This window comes from Amblyomma maculatum, chromosome 3 (genome assembly GCF_055883805.1).
Source record: "Amblyomma maculatum isolate TAMU_Amacu chromosome 3, ASM5588380v1, whole genome shotgun sequence".
In the NCBI taxonomy this organism is placed as follows: Eukaryota; Metazoa; Arthropoda; class Arachnida; order Ixodida; family Ixodidae; genus Amblyomma; species Amblyomma maculatum.
In genome coordinates this window covers 216,602,021-216,623,801 of record NC_139346.1, presented here as the reverse complement: position 1 = coordinate 216,623,801, position 21,781 = coordinate 216,602,021, and the positions used below count along the sequence as shown (strand labels likewise).

General features: G+C 42.1%; 1 protein-coding gene across 1 annotated transcript; it reads right to left on the bottom strand.

The window, feature by feature from the left end:
- Window positions 1-549: 549 nt before the first annotated feature.
- LOC146197701 (rhomboid-related protein 2-like) lies at window positions 550-21,560 on the bottom strand. The gene is made up of 8 exons (XM_084599610.1): window positions 21,171-21,560; window positions 20,984-21,007; window positions 20,581-20,751; window positions 19,898-20,068; window positions 17,154-17,296; window positions 15,878-15,990; window positions 14,650-14,750; window positions 550-10,018 (listed from the first exon to the last, which is right to left on the bottom strand). The coding sequence occupies exons 1-8, from the start codon at window positions 21,240-21,242 to the stop codon at window positions 9,707-9,709; spliced, it is 1,107 nt and encodes a 368-aa protein (XP_084455736.1). The 5' UTR covers window positions 21,243-21,560; the 3' UTR covers window positions 550-9,706.
- Between the last annotated feature and the right edge of the window lie 221 nt (window positions 21,561-21,781).

Sequence of the window (21,781 nt, the reverse complement as noted above, 5' to 3'; positions counted from 1 at the left end):
AGAGAAAGGGGCAGTCACGAGAAAAGCACAATAGCTCAGGGTGCATGGTGACAAAGGAATACCACATTCCCCTCTTTGTTCCTCATTCTATTTCTGCGAGGCACCCATGCAGCTTAGCCATGGAAGAAAGGTCATCAAATTTAGCAAAAACATTTTACAGTGACCAGGAAATCATCAGAACCCACCTTCCACGATGTTGTAATTACATGCTCATGTAGGCTGTTTTGATTGGTGCCGCTGCGCATCTTCATTGGGCAAGTAAAATGGGAAAGCAAAACACCGGGAAAATTGAGTTGATGGCAATTTTTGGTTTTCTTGTATGTATTTTGAAAATTCATTCCGCAATAACTTCTAATCTAGCACACCAATTCTCGTTATTCGTTTTCATTCGGCATCTGCGTGACAAAGAATTCATCTAAAGCCTAGTGGGCCAGCGTTGCAGGGCACATTTAGGGTGGCTTGAATATTCAAAGGCATGGTATTGAAACACCTTCCCAGGTCTGTTGCGTAAATGTTTTTGCCTGGTTTCCATAAGACCACACAAACACAATGAAAAAAATAATTTATTCATCCTAAAGCAAAACCACCTGACTAGACATAACAACAGAATAAAAAATGCCACAACCAAATCAGTAATCGACCTTGCAGTAGTATATGCATATAGTATAAGTAAAACCTGAGAACTCTTTTTAAAGTGTAAGTCTACCATGCAAAAGCAATAATGAAATCTATATACACAAATATAAAGACATCAACTAAAAGACGTGCATCCCAATGCTAGCAGCTACATGCAGTCGAACACACAAAGAACTGAAAAACTGGAGCATATGTAGACAAACGACGTGTGGCCTTGCAATGGTTATAGTGTACACTTCAAAAAGCATGTTCACTATTGATGCACTGTTCAGTTTACTACTTTGCACTCACATGCTCACAAACTCATTCTCTGCCTTGATATTATGTCAGGCAATTCAGCTCTCCCTGATTGATTAGAGAATTTTTTTCTGCCTCAGTTCTGACAATGCTTCCCCAATTGGGATGTCTTCTACTCTTAATTGTTGACCACGTAAAATAGTGACAATGAGCTTTTCCAAGTAAAAAGAAAACAGCAGAAGCCTAGTGGCCATGATAAGTACAGATGCTCTGAGCTAACATTTCGATGTAAAGGCACACAACGCAGTCACAGAAAAACCTTGTAACAAAACTGAAACAGGACACTCAGATAAATTTCTTATATCTGCCCCACTCTAAAGGTGCAAATGTTCATGCTCATAAAGCTATCACAGTAAAGCATACCATTTTTGTTGTGCCCATTATTTTACCATGAACACTAAAAGCAACGTGGAGTGCACTTCAAATAGATCGGCTTGTCAAAAAGAGTACACAGAAAACATGCACAGCGAACATCACATGATGAAATGTAAGTGATGCTCAGAAATACTTAAGAAATTGAGCACTGCATTTCTTTCTTTGTTTTAATCAATGAACACATTCTAAAAATAACTACTGGATTGTGAACAATGCCAGCAAGCACATCATTATGCTAGGTATACTAAGCACGCACAGTTGTGAGTAAAATAGTGACAATGAGCTTTTCCAAGTAAAAAGAAAACAGCAGAAGCCTAGTGGCCATGATAAGTACAGATGCTCTGAGCTAACATTTCGATGTAAAGGCACACAACGCAGTCACAGAAAAACCTTGTAACAAAACTGAAACAGGACACTCAGATAAATTTCTTATATCTGCCCCACTCTAAAGGTGCAAATGTTCATGCTCATAAAGCTATCACAGTAAAGCATACCATTTTTGTTGTGCCCATTATTTTACCATGAACACTAAAAGCAACGTGGAGTGCACTTCAAATAGATCGGCTTGTCAAAAAGAGTACACAGAAAACATGCACAGCGAACATCACATGATGAAATGTAAGTGATGCTCAGAAATACTTAAGAAATTGAGCACTGCATTTCTTTCTTTGTTTTAATCAATGAACACATTCTAAAAATAACTACTGGATTGTGAACAATGCCAGCAAGCACATCATTATGCTAGGTATACTAAGCACGCACAGTTGTGACAATATTATTAGGGTTGCCCATTTGCAATGGTGAGCTGAAAGTGATCTGACAAATACTGCCAGCAGGACAGTAAATACGAGTTTACTTATACTTAGATTAAATTCCCTGCAAGCTACATGTTCATAATTATCACTTGGATGCAAACAGGGCAAAATCACTGAACACTTAAGAGAAGTGACACTACTCCGAGACATTGACTGACAATGACTATAAAAAGCACAGTTCTGGGCAGTAAACAAGATTAGAACACTATTAAATTATTATGTCTATGCTTAAGGTTGAGCAATGCCAGTCCAACTAAATAGAGAAGGAAAAAATACAGAAGTGAGAAAGACCATAAACCAAGAAACTAACGTTCATCCTTATCAACTCAACTATGTCACCTTCAGGACAAGGGTCGCTCCCATATTTCTCCAATTAATCCTGTTCTGTGCCATCCATGGCCGTATAATTCTCGCTAATTTCTCAAACTCATTCCCTCACCTGAACCTGCCACCCCTTTCTCTGCTTGCTTGCTATCTCTGAAGATCGCTCTATTCCCTTAAGGGGCTTCTTCCTTCCTAATTTGTCTGCGTTAAGTGCCCTGCCCATGCCTATTTCTTCTCGATTTCAGTGAGGATTACTTGCACTGAGCAAGCAATGCAACCATGTTACAAATGCAAAACAGGCATTTAAAGGGTGAACCATACTGTGTGAAAGCAACTATGTTGAAAGGCCTGTAAGGGTGCAACCCTTTCCCAGCAGCAAGCAGTCGGAGATAAAATATTGTGACACGCTGGTAGATACATGAGCTGAACAACCTCAATATCAAGTGTATATAATTCATTTTATGCAAGAACAACTGATAGACATTCAAATCAAGACAACTATCATATATTTCTCGAGACGAATGAACCCCATTGCTACTTTGAAAATTGAAGTTGGGCAAGTCTGGCTCGGAGGTGCAACATTTTAGGCAAGTTGGTTGTGCCTAGGCATTTTGCAGTGCTAACAAAGCACAGGTCATTGGAACAAGAAGACACAAACAGTGACAATCACTTAAAGACAATCATATTTCGAAGGTCACTTTTGTGCTATGCTAAGCAAGTCGGCTATTAAGTGTACTGTGCTTAAATGAAAGACATGTCCCTCTTGCAAAGACAAAGGAATATTGTGCATTCCATCAAGAAAATGAAGAAATAAAATGTATAGAGCACTACAATTAACAAGCAAACATCTTGTAAAGAGAGGAAAGAAAAGAAGGAATTGTTGCAACACTGCTTACAATGAAAGCACAGTTTTGTTTCGGATGAAAAAAACCTTGCAGCAAAGCATACTGCATGCATTTTATAGGCACACACAGGTTTAGCATAGCTTGTACAGCGAGCACACTGTACACATATATTATAGGCACATGCAGCTCTTTGCATATGAGCAAAGCTTGTAAAGTAGAAAAGAAGTAATGCATACAAGAAGCTCAGAAAGGCTGTATTAGGCATGCCAATAATTTGTGACTGCAGGGTTATGAACTAAGGCCATCTATAGCAGTGCATATATATATAGAGATGGATGGTGACAGCCTTAGTCTGAGAAATGAAGGCTTAATGACCTATACATTGATGCACAGAGACCTTTTCCCCAACAAGATGGAAAGAAAAAAAAAAAAACAAAACATCTAGCCGCAGCAATGCTGCTGCAATTATTCCATTCCATGCCTAAATGTTGCTACCACCAACTTGGGTTGATAAAAATGTTGGACCACACCCTGAAGTATCAGAAGCATGCATTTCGCCAATTAGATTCCTTACTGAGGTGTTCTCAATGGTAGCGTATACTTTTTTCAATGCCAGCCACATCCTTTGCTTCGCAATGAAAGACTCAATTCAGTTAGTCGGTGGTCCCAGCCAGGTGGAGCGACTCTAAAATTGCCTGGTTGTGCTGAACTCTGAAGCTGCATGCAGCCACTTCCAGCTGCTTCAGTTCATCCAAGTTTAGTTGTATGGTGCCACCAGATAGCACTATCCCCCAAACCATGGTTTCGTCTAGTTCATCGGGTTTAACGTTCTAAAGCGACTCGGGCTATGAGACGCCATAGTGGAGGGCTCCAGAAATTTTAACCACCCGGAGTTAACGTGTACTGACGTCACACTGCACAACACCTGGGTGCCTTGCTTTTTGCCTCCATCAAAAGTGGCCGCCGTGCCCGGGATTCGATCTCACATCCTTAAGGCTGCTTCACATGATGCAACGCGTACAAAAAATTTTGGTCCAATCGCAGTGTCATTGCAGCGCCAATCACAACAGATTATTGTGCCACCTGCGATTCCTGTTAGTGTGACACGAGCGACTAAAGAACAGAAGCACCGTAATGAATGCGTCCACTTCGAGGCACTGGGGGATGAGACCAATTCAGCTCAACTGTAAACAGCAGGAATCGGAGTTGTTTGCACCGAACACGGCAGCAGTATTAGCAGCGCTTCCAAACCGAGTGAAAATTACCTCTGATGCAGTTTCGACGGTTTCCGCTAAGTCGTTTCCCGTGATGTCACATCTCGGAATTCTATTGGCTGACAGCCGCTTCATTCGCCGTGACTATGTGGCGTGTGACAAAGTCGTTGGAAGTCTACCACTCTGCAACGGGAGCCCTTCTGTTGCTATGCGGTCGAAATCGCATCATGCGAAACAGCCTTTAGGTACAGCTGTCGAGCGCCCTAATCACTCCACCACCACAGCGGGTTCCCACAGCCATGGAGTAAGTGAGAAATGTAGCCACCAAGGCACAGTAGGGGATAAGAAAGGGTTTTGATCAGTTGGGTAACACGTATCTGGCTGGCATTAAAAAAATTTGAGCGGGTGCTGTCTTGATGTAACCCAGTCAGCTAATGCAAGCCACAAGTGGCTTCTACAGAGCGTGGAAGCTCATGCTTTTAAGTGCAGGCAAGCACTGCAAAAGAGCACTATGGATCTGAATAAAAACACTTGCTGTTCCTAACAAGCAATGTTTAAAAGCATTGTAACTGACATGACAAATTTGTTGGCAGAACTCCCACCTCTAAGCCCTTATAACCACAAGACACACGCACTCGACAGCATCAGCTTCCCAGTCCACCTGTCCTACATGCACCGTGTGCAAAAAGTCCCATTGTAGAAGATGGAGAACAAACGAAAAGACTATAACATCACTTGCTACAAAGCAAGGGCAGTTGAGACAATTTCCACGGGGTCATCATTTTGGTCGCATGATTACATCACTAATTTTCACCCGTAAAGATGTGAAAAAGCACCCTATATGACAGTAAGAATGCCCCGTCCCAAGCCTATCTTGGCATGCATCAAGGCAGTGAAATAAGAAGTTACTGTGAACAGGGCGTAGGCAGAAGCCAAAGAATGTCACTACAGAGTGAGAAAGACAATGCTCGATAGAAAAGGAAGCAAAGCAAAGCAAAGATGACAATGTCATTTTGCAGACTTCGTACAGCTCAAAGTGCAACTTTAAGCTTTTACGAGGCTCCTGTGCACCATCTACTCCATGCTAGGCCTTCTGTATTCCAGGAATTTGCTTTACACCACTTATACCACAACCAGTCCTGCCACAGTTTCTAAAGACAGCCTGACATTCGTTTAATTCCAAATACTAACTGCCACTTTCTATTACATTCTTGCTGACGAAGCACACATTTCTCAATTTTCCAGAGATTTTGTGGTTAAGGTCATCAAGTGCAACTGCTAGAGTTAAGCCATTTGCAAATATTGTTGGTGACATGATTATTATGTAACACTATTACTTCTTGGCTAGCAGTTCTCTCAGGCTTTCAGAATTTTGTGATTTAAATTATTTTACCGTAATTTGGAAAGTGCCATAATGAAATGAGGCTGGCCTGAGAAATAAATCATTATCAACAAAAAATGTTCCAAAGGCACCTTTTGAACTACTATAAGACTTTTACCAGTTGTGTCCACTATGGTGGCTCCATGGCTATGTGGCATTCAGCAGTTGAGTACATGGAATCAAATCCTGGCCATAGAAGCCTAGCTTCAATGGAGGTTAGATGCTTAATACTGATGTCCTGTGTGACGTCCGCATATGAACCTCTGCTGGTCAAAATTATTCGGCAGACCCCGACTACAGCATCTCTCATATTCCATGGCGTGCTATGCCTTACTGGTAGCACACTTTACTAAAGCCCTAAGGGAGCTTCTATACTTCTATACTCTTCTATACTTCAACAAGGTGACCATTTGGGCTATAGCCGTATAGCCAACTAGCCCGCTCGCAAGTTCTACTGAACATTTGGGCTAGTTGGTGCGAATCTAACATATTGAACCAGCGAAAGACAGAGGAACACAAGAAGTACACGGGACTACTTCTCCTCTTATGTTTCTGTGTCTTTCGCTGATTCACTATATTACTGTATGCATCTGGAAAAAATTACATTTACACTAGCGTGGACGGATCAGAAATGCCAACCACATCGAAATACGCTATTCCTGCCGGGCTGTATATTTCCCGCCATACTTGCAGTCCACAAGACAATATTAATAGCTGCTGAGCTTGTGGGAATGCACAAAACCATTTGCCACACCTCTAGGATGTGTGCTCAAGTTTGGGGTAGATTTACTAATTTTAAACCTGTGCCGCAAATTCTGCAACGCTTGCTGAAACAAGGATCTTAACGTCATTTGTCAACAAACATCAACTAAGCTGCATTTATCTCAATAAGAAAAATGTCACCGTGTTATGTTTCATTAAAGGGTGTGCAAATAATCGAAATTTAGAATCAAATACGTTCATTCTTCGATTTGTATCCGTAAAACTGAAAATCGAAATTTTTGAATATTGGAAATTTTTTTAATCCACTATGGTTTCACTGCACTGCACGCTTCATCGCAATGCTTGATCACGTTTACTGTGCAAGGAGGCATCCTCAAAATGTGACCAGGCTATTTTTTGAAGAGGGACCTTCCTTTTTGGGAAGAGGGCCTACCCAACAGTGTGTACAAAGCAAAGCACTTGAAGAAACCAGGGAAAAATGGCTGAGGCTTAAGAATGTTGAACCTAGTTAGGCAAAGCGAAAGCAATGTTTTGCTTTGGTTAGGCTTAAGTTTAGACATGAGCAGACATGCTTTTGCAGTGATTAAATTGCCGACACTATGGAATCGAGGATGCTGGCAACTACAAGAGGGAACACATGATGCTGCATCTGCTGTCAAAGGTCAGGCAGTGGCACCATAGTTAAACTATATAGCCACATTGTCACCTGGCTCATTGAAGGTCAAGCGGCCTGCCAGGTTGACCTCTGCTGTCACATCGTATAGTGAAGCTTTCGCTTCAAACATCCGTTTTCAGTTCAGTTTAGCCTCAAATGCAAACAACCATTGAGCAGGTGGTCATAAGAGAAAATTACTGTGATGCAAACGGATTTTAGTAGACTTTTCCGGCCCATTTGATAACTCGCGTTCCCCATAAATTCTGACATTGTTTTCTGGTCCCTTGAATGCCAAATTAAAGGGATACTCTGTAGATTTTGCAATGATATAGGAACTCTGGGCATACAGTCCCTCCCTGGGCTACAGTTTATTCACTGACACAGAAGCATCGGAGACCGCACACAGGCTAACATTGTCCATCTGGCCGCCTACTAACCCCTGCCCCTTAGGGTGACATCTGGCTCCCTGGACGCCTACGAGTGGTACCGGAACTCCGGTGTCACCCCTTCCGGACAATAAAAATTTTCACCGCTACTGAACAAAAAAAATATTGCCGCCGAGATTTCTAGCGCAGATGGTAGCTATCGCATTGAGAGTGACCAAAACAACACACTTTATGAAGAAAAATGAGCAGAAAGTAAGTATTTTAATTAACATTTCTCAAATCGTCGCACCTAGCGGCCTCTTGTGAAAGCTCTGACAAAACCGGATATTATGTCACGTTTACCTGCCTCCTGCGTGCTTCCCTAGCCACCCCCATTGCGAGCGGTCGCACCCGTTCATTTTTCCCTTCCTTCGTGGCACCCACAAACGCACGGATGGACGATTTTTCTTTCTTTCTTTTTTATAAAGTGCAACGCTGCTTGTGTTTCTACGGGGCAGCGGACTCAGTGCACAGCTTTAAACCACGCTGCACACAAATCATCCTTCCCTCCCAGCGCACAAACAATTGTCCGCAACACGCACCCTCCGTACGCGTCCCCCTCGACCTCCCTCGTCTGCAGCATTCCACACTCCGCAGCATTCTGCACGGTGCGGCGCGGGGGAACTGACACTATGCACAGCCGGTCAACCAACTTCAGGTGCAGGGGCCGGCAGGGCCGCGAGGTCATGACGTTGCTGAGGGTAAATGCAACGTCACACCCGCCGGCTCCCGACTGCATGCTGCGTCCCGGCAACCGCTCATAAAACGCAAAAAATACAGCCATCCGCTCAAAACAAACCCGAATTATGTGTCTGTAGTAGTGTAACCGTATCTTAAGAATGAAATTGTGGTGCTTTCTCAATATTCTTGGATATTTGTTTAGTATACCTTAAAGAGTTCACTGTATTCAGCAGCGATATGACAGCTCCCCTTGGTTTCATGCAGGTCATTCCTGCACAAAAAACTGGTACACGAAATCCTGTACAAAATGTATACTGTATTTTTCAGTAGAATATAAACTTCTGTGAAATATTTTATTTAAAAACACCATGTGATTTCCGAAATAATGAGGGTGAACAATGTTTGCTATTTTTAATTTTTGATTGCTTTATTACTAATAAGATATTCAATTTCGATTCAATATTCAAAGTCTTTTTTTCCCATATCTGTATTCGATTCGTATTCAGAATTTCAATATTTGCACACCCCTAGTTTTACTGCGTACTCAGATGCTACTGCAAGCTTGAAGAAATGTTTCAACACAGAAACAAGAAGTGCCCTCGGCAGTGCTGTATAAACAGTTTCGATTTCAGAGACAAGATGCCCACTCAGTGAAACTTGTGTTGGTAACACGATCCTCTGAACTGCTTCACTGGTGTGGATATTCTTTTTTGTGTCCTCCACTGTGATCAACTATGCAGTGCCAGCAGTTCAGTGGATGCCCTTCATTCCAGCTTTGGGATTTATGTATTGGGTATTCAAAGTAGTGTCTCTACAGGTTGAACCTGACGTTTGACATTCCAGGCGACATTAGTGTAACCAGTCAGGCTTCCTACATAGACTAACAGTGGCTTTCACATCATAGTACCCACATTTCACTCGGCGTGAAGGCACCCTAAACAGCACTTCTCGCCATGGCACTGAGACTGTGATGCCTGCAATAGCAGAAGGCACATTCACACTTCCTTGGAGTGTTTCGAGAGTGTACCACTGTACCTCGTACTAGGTCGAACACTTGAAAAGCCTGCCATACTATGCAGGCATTTCTCTGTTTCGTGTGAAACAAGGGTCTCCAACAGCGATTGGGATCAGGAGCACTACTCACATGTGTTGCATCTGTACGCATTGCCACCCACGATAATCTTGCTCTCTTCTGCTTCTGTAGTGCAGAGTAGCAGGCCAGATAATCATCGCTCTCAGGCTGACCTTCCTATCTTTCTCTCCTCATTCCTTTCACCAGGCTCCATGCAATAGGCTGAGAGCACTAAGAGCACTTCGTGGCTCTTGATTGCACTCTCACATTTCTGACTTAGGGAAGTACTCAGTGTAGAAGGCATTAAAAAGGATGGCAATGAGAACAAGGATACCAAACACAGTGAAGAAGACCCGTCCCGTAACTACCTCCCAACGATGCACGACCAGGTTACGCAACATGGGCACGCCAAGCAGGAGGCCTGCCGCAGCACCAGCAAGGTGAGCCGCGTAGCTCACACGGTTTTCGTCGTCCTCTTCCATGTAGCGTGTGTAAATGGCTACGCCAACATCTGTGCTGCCAAATATTACTAGAAAGATGACCCGAATCCAAGCGAAGTCCATTTCCTTGAAGTTCTGCAGAAATGAAAGACAAAAAAAAAAAAGGGCTCTACCTGTTGAGACAGAATGAAGCATTTAAAATAGAATACTAAATACAAAACGAATGTTTACTCACTACATGATCAATCCAAATCAGAGATAAAAACACCCACAGTCAAGATATCAGACTAAATGTTGGGAGTGCTCAGATCTAGCGCTATAAATGCCACTGATGTGTGCTAATAAAAGGATCCTAAAAATGAAAATAAAAGCTACTGCCAATATGTTCACACCACTTAAGCAATTAATTTATTTTTGTTTATTTATTTCGTACAGAGTGCTAGCTTCATGTAAAAGGCTGCTGCAGGATTGGGCAAAGAAACACTTACAGAACCACACTAAGGGAGCATATTATACATACACAGAACCATACACAGAACAATGTGCTTGAGTATAGTATGTTCTAAATTTTGGACGCTGTAGAAGAAAGAGAAATTGGGAGACAGTTTGTGGAGTTGCTAGTGTCTCCAGATTCATGTATGGGAATTATTTTAGCAATTTTCCACTCCTTAGGTACATTGCAGAGGCCAGTGATTTCATGCATATGAGAAGCAGGTATTTAGATACCCGTTCTGCATCTCTTGTCAAAAATTGATTAGGGATATCACCGAGGCCACTAGGCTTCTTCATATCAATATTAAGTAACAGGGATAATATGCCAGATTTTGACAAGCATAACTCTCCTAAATGGAAATTGGTACTCTGCTGGCATTTTAATTCTGGTTTCCTACCTCTGCCCATGTAAACACCATTTTGAAATGATCAGAAAAATCTCTTACTTTCCGAGCAGACTCTCTTTCTTGTAAGTTGATTAACATGCGTTTACTTGAATTGAGGTAACGCCAAGTTCAAAAAATTGTTCATATAAATTCTTTCAAGTGACATTCACTTACTTATACTTTGCTGTCTTTGGAGCTTGTTATATTGTGCGTGATTATTCAGGAACCTTGTCTTTATAATTTTTTTTATTTCCTTAATCTTAACATTCTATGTTTCATGTGAATAATTCTGTGGGAGATCCTTAGATTACTTTTCAAACTTTCCATATGTCACCAATGTTAACTGAAATGTCTATATAAAGAAATGTAAATTCACAGTGCTTATTGGTTCAATCCAATACAGAGACGTCATCATTGTTTGTCCAATCGTGCATCAGTGCTGCTGATTGTTCTGCTTGTCACCGTGTACCAAGTTTAATGGAGCATATTGTTGCTTCTCCAAATGGCCACCTGAGCCCAAGGCTGACACAAAATCAACAGCTGCATAAGCTTTTAACACTAAGCATACCCTCAGTAGCCTTTTCAGAAAGCCCTTTTATGTGACTGAAAAACTTTGTTGAGAACTGAACGTATTGCAACGGGCCACAAAGACGACGAGGCTATGGAAGCAGACAAAGTGAGTGGTGTGCACGCGCAGACGATTCCGTTTTACTGAAGGCCTTCAGTGTAAGAGTATAAAAAATAGGCAGATCGAATCTCATTCTTCCCCGTTACACAAGTTATTTACATGCTCAAAGATGGTCAAACTGTTTCCTGGAAAATACAGCAAAACCGAGTAGCGATGCTTTATTTCAGTAGATATACTACTAGTACCAACTTAATTTCTACACTTACCTATAGTAGTAACAAAATGTAAACAGAAAACCTGTCACGGAGTACAAACAAGCCTTTTCAGTCAGAAAGGCATGCTGGATATGTAGATATAGATCTATTAGTCCTGCCAACCTCACATTTATTGTTTTTGTGCGTCATTAAGTCAAAGCTGCTGAAAAGTGATCACGATGAAACAAGGTAGATATTATGAGATGATGGCAAAGAAGTTCAATGTGAAGGCAGAAATGTAGAATTAGGGGTGTATGTGCAAATATTTGAATATGAATACAATAACTGATATTGAAAATTCTGAATACACTGCAAATTTTCAAGTTCACCGCAGTCTCGCAACACTGCGCGCTTCGCCGCAATGCTTGACTGCGCGGGCTGTGCACTGAAGCATCCTCAAAATGCGACGGGACCATTTTGTCTACAGGGGTGGAAGCAGGTTCTAGCTTTATGGAGCAGGCATGGGAGCAGCAAAATCCTTATTTTGAAGCAGCTTTGAAGCAGCAAAAGTCCGATCTCAGAGCATGTTTGAAGCAATTTATGGGCTATTTCGGATCTTTTTGGAGCAGGCTGATGGCGTTAAATGCACTTTGTAAATATGTTTAAGCTAATAAACTTTCACTTTCACTTTCAAAAAATGCTGCTAAGCACATTTTTCTGTTCGCAGCTACACTCAGTTTTATTTAATTTGGCCTCCAATAAATAGAAGAGAAAAAATGTTCAGGTTAACGACTATAACACCGCAAAACACAGGACAAAACACGGAAGGAAGAAACACGGACACGGGCGCTATTTTCCATATCAGCGCCGTTGTCTGTGTTTGCTCCTTCCGTGTTTCGTCCAGTGTTTTGCGCTTTTATATTCGTTATGCAGTACGAACTAGCCCGGCATCTTGCACTTGTGTTCAAGTTAACGTAATGTTCTAGTTATCGAATGGAACCAAAAAATTGCCGAAAACTGTTTGCATTACAGTAGTTAAAGTAACTACAGATGACACCCTAGTAAAAACAAGTTTTTCCAGGTTTTGTAAGGCACTGTAATTACTGTGCGCACACTGTCGGGAAGGTTGAAAGGTTGCTCGAAAATCGCAAATGCTTCCCTACCCTTTCCCAGGGCTACTCAATGGTATTAATTGATGGCGCTGTCCTAAGCGGCCCCTCTCGCATTTTGAGGAGGCTTCACTGCAGGACACAGTGAGGTATTACGACAAACCAAGCAGCGCGGTGAAATCGCGTGACTATATAGCTGGAAGCAGAACGTGGATACATGTGCAGGGCATATACGTATGCGTTAGAACAGCATGATGCCATCCAAAAACAAAAAGTAGCGACGCCCCAAGCAGTGTCCGATGCGCGCGTCCAATCGCAGCCGCGGAATGGCATGCAGTAAGACCGAATTCAAAACTATCTGATTGAGCTTTATTTTGGAAATGGCGAACTTCCGATCATCGTAATACCTGCCACAGTGTGCACAATCTGCAGGGCAACAACTGTCCCATGCAATTCAGGTTCGGGGAGCTTGTTTCGGTGATCGCTGGTGGAGTGTGTTATGCCTCAACATGTCGCCGGCTGCCGGTGCGCTTGCCGCAAGCGGCCTATATTTAACACATACCAAGTTGGACGCCGGCGAAGATTAGGAATCGGCCATTGTGACACCGTTCGCAATGGTGCGCGGCAGCTAATCGCACTCGTTTTTCGCACATGTGTCCCCTTTCAATGGGCATCTGCAGGGACCGTGCTCCTAGTTCAAATTATCCAAAGTTCTAAATTAACAGGAGTCGAAACAAAGAAAATTTACTTCAGTACAAAAACTGCATCAAAATTTATTCTAAATGCCACTGGCCAGAATTATTTAGGAGTGCAATGGTCGTAAATATTTTTGTTCCAGTTCATGAAAGAAAAATAGACAAAAGAAAGCTACTGCAAACAGCAATGGAATCGATTAGCTGCTATTAATTTCAACAGAAAGGATTGTGCCACCAGCCTTTTGTAAAAGCTGCAGCGATAACAGCTTTATGACAAACACCCTGAGTGAACCAAACTGTCACGGATGTATATGCATATACGGCTGCGTGCTTTTGCAGCGAGCGCCCGGTGTTGCACAACCGACGATAATACTCTGGTAAATTTGGCGTTGCATACATGCAAAGGTCAATTACCGCGTAAATGGCTGTTGGCGCAGCAGGTCAGATTGGCACAAAATGGCGCAATTGGCACAGCACTTCCACCCTTGGAAGAGGGGCCCTCTCTTTTGTGCAGAGGGCCTTTCAAACAGTATGCGCAAACAAAGCACATGAAGAAATTGGGAAAAACATTGTTCCCACTTGGGTTTCAAATCAAATGCAGACAACTATAGTGCAGGAGCTCATCAGAAAAAAATTGCTGTAATGCAAATGATTTCCCGGTAGTGTTTTCCAGGTTTTCAGCAGGTACCCAATAAACAATAGACTAACATTTATATAGTTAGGGTTCTCAGTTAATTTGGACATTTTTTTTAGTTCATAGAAGACCGAATTAATAACAGTTTGCTGTATTCCGCAGCAAAATAACAGCTCCACTAGGCTTCAAGCAGGTCCATCTTATACAACAACAGCAAAAAAAGAAAGAAAGGGTCTATGGAATCCTGTATAAAATGTATACTGGATATTTCAGTAGGGTATATGCTTCTGTAAAATTCTAGTTGAAAATAATTTCAAAATACTGTGTGAATTTTGAAATTAACAAGACGAACAACATTTGATATTTTTACTTTTGCATTCTTTTGCAAGAGCTAAAAAAAAAAAAAAAAGAAGCTGTGAATACTGGATGTCTATAAATGCTAATCTACACTTTTATGTGGTGAGTCTCAATCCTAAATGCGTTTGTAGCTTATTCAGTAGTTAAATTTTTCGTTATCAGGCAGTTCAGATCATACGTCTTTTTTCCTGCATCCTTTAAAAACGAGGTTTCACTGTATATGTTTGAGTACAGATGCATGCAGCAAGGCCATAAGTGAGCAGTTGAATACCAGTATGAGTGTTGCCAGGTGGCCTGAAATAAGAGCATACACGCCACCAGATGCGCCAGCAAGGAAGACATATGGATCGGACATCGATGATCCAAGTGACCCTGCAAAATAAAAAAAGAGGACAACAAAGGTGCAAAAAAAATGACTGCATTGAGAATCAATATTGTATATTCTGACGGTGGCCATAATTTGCATACGTTTAGAAACAAACAAGTAAAGCTGAATTTATGGCTGCATTTTGTGTAAACTAACTGAAACCACAAGACGAAATCTATGTTCACATACATGGTAACAGACAGTCAATCTATCTTAGCAACAGCCCGATTATATGTAGACTAGTAACGGAAGCAGTCAATTACTGGAATACAAATTTTTGCACTGTGGGCACGACCCCTTGCAACAGTGCTAAAATGTACTCTTTAATGCAGAAAAAGTTTGAATGCAGCATCACCACTTACATAAAAAACACATTGCACTCCCATTCTGCAATTTAGATGCTGCAACACAAGTAACACAGTGCACAAGCTTCAGCCAGAAGGCAGCATGATTCCCATTGCACATTGAATACTTGGTCTGTGATATTATACAGTAAGTAAAGTTGTCAGTGGCAATGTTCCTGTTTATGATATAAAAGTAAAGGCACATACTGAGCTTATGTGGCAGCAAGCAGCTTGTTTGTCTATACCACACAAAAGAAGACACTGCAAAAAGAAGATCTTCAACATGCAAGCAAAATATGCATACAATTGACTTTCTATTGTAACAGGCTCACGGAGCCATGCCACTAGGTCACACCAGAATCCAGAAACCTGGTAGAACTGTTTCGGCCATGGCCATTCCTCTTTATTACCTCTATCACGTTCGTACCTTGCGCTTGCGCTTCCTTGTCATTCGGTACAGCGCTCTTCTGCAACGTGCGCCGTAACACAATATAATTTACGCTATCAATTATATAGCCAATGTTATGTACGGTACAAGTGCCCACAAAAGTTTTTGGAACATAAAATTTAGAACAAAGATCAATTCCTCAGCAATCTAACCATACAGTCATGACACGAATGGCGTGGTTAGCACTTGCTTGTCTGTCCATCTTTAAATGCCGTGCAGCACCTTTAGGGAGAAAAACTTGAAGCTTTTCATAATTTCAGTCTTCTTGTAGGCACTTGTACATTTCATGCCCTAAAGGAAGATGGAAGGTGTTCATGGTAAAGTATTTTGCACAACAGACCAGCTACGACGCCACCAACATAGATGAGCATGACCCTCCACCACTTGTGGACCATTTCAAGTGGAATTCCAAGCATGAGCTGAACAAGAAGATTGAAGAAGATGTGGAATCCACTGGAAACGAAAGAGAAATACATAAGCCACGAAAAGAATATACTCATCCAACTACATAATTGCATAAAATGAAACGAGGAGACTAAATAATTCACATGCAATAAGTGTATACAATTAAACTGTATAAATTGGCTCGAGCTCTTGCAATATGAGGCTGCAACCATTACAAACAGCATATCATAGGACAACTTGATTCTTAAATAATCGCAGAAGACTTATTGACTGTGCAATTTGGAACTTCAGGACTTATCGAACTGAACGAAAATGATTGTTGGTATACCAGGAAGCCTGAGGATAAGAAAAGTCCTACTAGTGGCATTACTAAACCACAGGGAGCAGCAGCCATAAAACATGAGTTAAATGGAACAAATAGTTAAAAATATTTTTAAAACCTCAGATTCCTGATAACTGTCCCTACGTAGCAATATTTACTTAATTGAGAAACGCACTGAGCTGCTTGCACGGCCCAACTTTCCTAAATGTTGATATGACAACTTTCATTGTGCATGCATGTTTAGCTCTGCTTTATCAAATCACAAAGTTTGATTTTCCACAAAAAAGGAAAGCTAATTTTTTCCACTCTAGGAAAAACTTGTCCTTTTTGGCAGTACGTATTCTGCTTTCTCAAATGGCACAAACTTCATGCAAAGTTAGCATGCAAAACTCAAGCTCCACCTTCCCCGAGAACACACTTTCTTAAGAACCTATTCTAACCCCCCTTTCAGGCTGGTTGGTTGGTTGGAAAGCACACTAAACTTAACAATAAGGATATCATGATAGCCTTAGCTCTTTTATAATCACATCACTGGTACATGAGGCAGCCCAAGTGCTGTTTGTGCAGTTCATAGAACACAGGTGTGTGGCCATACAATGAACTGAGCATGCACACATTGTTTAATAATTGTTGTTTAGTACTCATGATTTATTTTTTTTTGCACTTTAAGTCTTCACCCTCTCCATCTGGCACGGAGCATCCCACCACATGCTTCTTGGAATGTCTCCATCCTGCTGACTCTTTCTTTCTCTTTACAGTGTCCAGTACAAACATTGTATGTTTTGTCAGCATCTCTTTGACATGACTGCCGTACAGCGCCTTCCTCTGCAGATAAGTCTTTAGCTACAAACACTACAAATGCTAAAACAATGTTAAAGCAGATGCTAACCCAACATGTATGAACATGTAGGTGAGGTAGCGCCACGCCTCTTTCCGCCTCTTCGGGTTGTAGATAAGCGGGCTGTCTCTGGGCACTGGACCTGTGGCCGTGAACTCGTCAAGAACCACACAGTAGTAGATAAATACTGCAACCTAGCCCCAGAAAAAAAAAAGACATCATAAAGAGGACAGAAGAAATATGAGTGGGCAATATAGTGCAACAAATAAGTAGGCCCTAAAATGCACGTAGCCATGAATTCTGGAGTACTGACTGAGTGCCCTGTCCACAACATAAGTACTTTGTCAACCAGCAAAGAAGCATAAGACTTTCTTATGCTGTTAGAGCATTGAAGTAAATGATTATAAGCTCAATTCAGGTGCCAATAACCAATCTCAAATTAGGTAGTGCAGAATAAATTATGCCTCAAGCACTGAAGACCTTTGAATCCACCACAATTATACGAAGCTAAATGCGTTTTTCATTGCAGCTTAATGGTGAGAGACGGTGGAGGAAAAAAGACACGTCTAAGTTGCCTGTTCGAATGGCTCTATGGTATATAGTACCTTTTGTATGCAAAGATAACATTATAACTTTCGGAGCAATTATTTGAATAAAAACACCCAATAGGTGTTTTAAACTATTGGATGGCCTAGTGCGATTGCTAAGACCAAAGGGCACACAGCAAACAAAGGTAATGGCAGTACATTTGCGCTGCTGCACTTATTGAAAAAATGTCTCCCTTTTTTAGACAGAGACTGCAACAGTGAAGTGTTGAAGGACATGCCACCTAGTTAATAGCATTTATGAATAAAGTAGCCAGACATCCCGATTTAGGCGGGAAAGTCCCTCTTTTAAAGTCACAGTCCCAGCGTCCCATTAACTTGCCTGCGGAACGGTGTTTTGATCAGCTTTGGCTTTCATGAACAAAGTTTGATACACAACTAGCTTCTAAGGTCATCTCCTTAGAAACGGGGTGGTCATGAGCCCCACAAACCTTAATTTCTTTTTATCCTTGTGGACATTATTCAAAAAGTTCCAAAAAGAATCTTGTCTCCATAACTTGTCCATCACTAAATCACCACAGAGTAGCATCATCACTTGTTCGTGGTATCCCAAAACTTGCGTCTGCTTGCACCTCGGAATGCTTACGTTCTACATCACTTTACTTTCATTGTCCAAGACCCACAGTCCTACTGAAATTATCTTTTGGCCACAACCGTTGATGACATTCCATGGTGAATTAGTTTTGAGTGTGAAGGATTGCCAGGCTGTTAGCGACAGAGATGCTAAAAAAATACATTCCTGTCAAAAGTATTGCAGGTTGTATTTTTTTTAGCATCTCTGTCGCCAACAGCCTGACGATCCTTCACAAAAAATACATTCCTGTCAAAAGTATTGCAGGTTGTTCTGCCCCGCCGGGGTGGTGCAGTGGTAAGATGCCCGACTACTGTGCCGGAGTTCCCGGGTTCGAACCCGACCACGGCGGCTGCGTTTCGATGGAGGCAAAACGAAGTGGCGTCCGTGTGCTGTGCGATGTCAGCGCACGTTAAAGATCCCCAGGTGGTCAAAATTACTCCGTAGCCCTCCACTACGGCTCCCCTTTCTATCTTTCTACTTTCATTCCCAACTTCATTCCTTCCCTTACCGCGCGGTCCAGGTGTCCACAGAGCAAGTGTGACAGATACAGCGCCTTTCCTTTCCTGTGAACCAATTATTATTATTATTAGTATTGCAGGTTGAACAAGGATTGCACGGGTTGGGTTAAAACAAGAAAATGACTTTTTTGCCTATGGAGTAAACGTGCGACATCTAAATAATCTCTCCCCGACTTGCTTGTCCCGCTTTGAGGTCCATAGAATATGGTCACATTATTCATGAACCATGTAAAAGCACTCTATGAGCAGTGCAAAAACCAACCAAAGAAACAAAATAACAGGGTATTTCAAGCCTAAAGAAACTTTCAATACATATATACAGCAACCACAACAACAATTAGCGCGTGTCCTGTGTCTTCTTCTCTTGTGTGCGTCTTCCCGTGCGCTTCATCTTCAGTCAAATAATAAGCTCCATGTGCTGGAGCACGTGCATTAGGAATCAGGCTATGTTGTGATGGTAAACTAATGTCTTGAGTGCCTAAATTGAATCCATAATGAATGTTCTTCACTAAATTCACATTACACTATGAGCACACCTGGGGGAAAAAACAGTTTGAATAGAGCACCACTTGCAGGTAGTTTTATTTAACTTGGTCGGAGCCCTGATTTCACAGCTGAGATAAACAAGAGGATGGGTAGTCATTGGTCTGCCAAACAGAATTTTACCACTGCTTTGCAAAAGATGCACCAATGACAGGCATGGGATACATGTATGTTGTCAGTGTATGCATGCGTAGAGAAATATCATAAATAACAAGCTGGACAGCAATACCCTACAGAACAGAGTGGGCCATATATTTATTTATGACTTTGTAGTGATACCAGACTCTCTCCCCCCCCCAAAAAAAAAATTAGATATCAATATAAACATGGCACATATTTTTACCCCTCAACTTTTTCTCTTCTAGAAAAATATCTTTCTCCTGCTTTTCGCAGCTATTTTTTCACAAATGAAACGTAAGTTTGTTCAGCCAAACTTTGTTTAGCCACAGCGACATTAGTAATCATTTTATATCATGCAAAAAAGAGCCTCCCTTTTTAGCCATAAGCACAGCTCTTCCAAGATTCAAGGAGAACCACCCAAAAATCTATACAAACCTCAATAATACTGATGGTGATCAGAAAGAGGGGTGGTGGCATACAGCTGTACTCATCAAGATATCGGCGCACCACAGTGGTACGCTGTCGCCTGGGGACAACTGCCACGGCTGCATAGCGAACCAGCCTGAGGAACCGTGGTCTGTGCTCGCCCAAGTCATAGGCATGCACCTGTAGGAGCAATCAATATGATTTATTATATTTTTTATCCTCCTCCCCACCCCCATACAACCATTGGCTATGTGTATGCAAAATAAGCAAGAACGGCAGCAGCACAACTCCAGAGCAATAAATTTGCAATGCATGCCAGCATGGCACAGCATGTGTCACTGCCGCATACGCAAAAAAGTGGTGTACACTTCTGCAACAACCAGTTTTGCAATATTTTTAGTATAAATATTTATTTTTGATCTGTGCACATATAAGTTGTACCACATTTTCCACTTTTATATAACTACAAGGGATAACCCGCCTAATGTACATATCCCTGGAGTTAAAGCGTTGTAAATGATCACAGTGATCCGGCTGAGTAACTAGTCAATTAATTTTTAACAAGCTTTCTTCCTCTGTAGCACGAGCGTCGAGGAATCGCAGGCTGCAAACTCTCACGGGTGCGATGATGCATAATGTACAAATAAAATGCGTCTGCTAAAACGTCTCAATACTTGCTGCGAAGAACCAACCATGCTCTTGAATTCGGCGTAGGAAAGCTTTCTGTTGGAGTCCCAGTCGGCTCTCTCCACGATTTCCTGTAGGACGCTTGGAGGAATGTCGTGCTGCAGTTCCTCGTTTTTGTCGTGCAACAACTGCAGGATGTCTTCGAGAGGAATTTCGCCATCGTGGTCGCGATCGTACTGTTTTATGGGCAGGGTCAGAAAGAAACAAAGCCAACCGGGTGTAATAAAGTCATGGACATCAGAATGCAATGCACGGATTACACAATCGCACACCCGTAACTTGTCCCCAACAGGATAGCCAACTATGCCTACAAAAATGAGAATTTAAAAATATAACGTCTCAAAAATGAACGAGGGCAGCAACAACGCCGCGATTGGAACGCGTGATATCAATCATTAATGCGCTTACCTTATCGAAGATAGGTCTCCACAGCTGAAAATAAAAGAACGCAAAAACAGTGAGTGAGAAATTTTTGACAGTGGTTCAAATCGTCGCATGCCGTTTCAAACCGCGCGTAAAACGTCACAATGCCAAGCAGGCTCTCGTTCCCCCGTCTCCCGTTATAAAGATCGAAGCAAGCAGAGTTCATATTTACCCGCTCTAGCTCAATGACTTCCTCCGAAGACTTGCCAGCCGTTCCGTAATCCTTCGCAGAAAATTGCGACATTGTTGCGAACAAGCAAATCAAACTTGCTATGACGCCCACGAATAATGCCGACTCCTTGATACCTTGACTCCTGGAGAAGCGCTGTCAGGAGCAACCTGCTGTCACCTGTAGGCAGGAAGGATGTGCGCTATCAGCAGAGCGGCGTTGCTATTTTTTATCCGCGACGTGAGTAACGCGCTCGTCGTCAAGGCCTGAGCGAGCGATAGTTGCACTCGGTTGCACAACACGCATATAAACTTTTGCCGGCGGCTACAAAACCAGAGCGAACAATGACCGCGGGACACGGCCGCGGGATCACCGCTTAAGTACAAACAAATGCACACCGTGCAAGCAAAAAAAAAAAAAAAAAAATCCAAAACATCATAAACTGTCGAAAAAATTCCCGTCTAGGGCGTCTCGATACCAGCGCCAGATGGCAGCACAGCACTGTCAACCAAAATTTTTGTTTGCGCGCCACTTTCATCGGCGCGTTCTTTACGCGAGAGCGCAAGGGCCCCCTGTCGCAGAAAAGCCGGTGTCGGTGCTGTTGTACGTTGAAA

What these genes read in the sequence shown, in the direction of transcription:
- LOC146197701 (XM_084599610.1), bottom strand. Translation starts at nt 21,242, where the DNA reads ATGTCGCAATTTTCTGCGAAGGATTACGGAACGGCTGGCAAGTCTTCG. An exon ending in GGAGACCTATCTTCGATAAG is followed by an intron (nt 20,752 to 20,983) that starts GTAAGCGCATTA and finishes CCCATAAAACAG; the next exon opens with TACGATCGCGACCACGATGG. An exon ending in ACGCCGAATTCAAGAGCATG is followed by an intron (nt 20,069 to 20,580) that starts GTTGGTTCTTCG and finishes TTGCTCCTACAG; the next exon opens with GTGCATGCCTATGACTTGGG.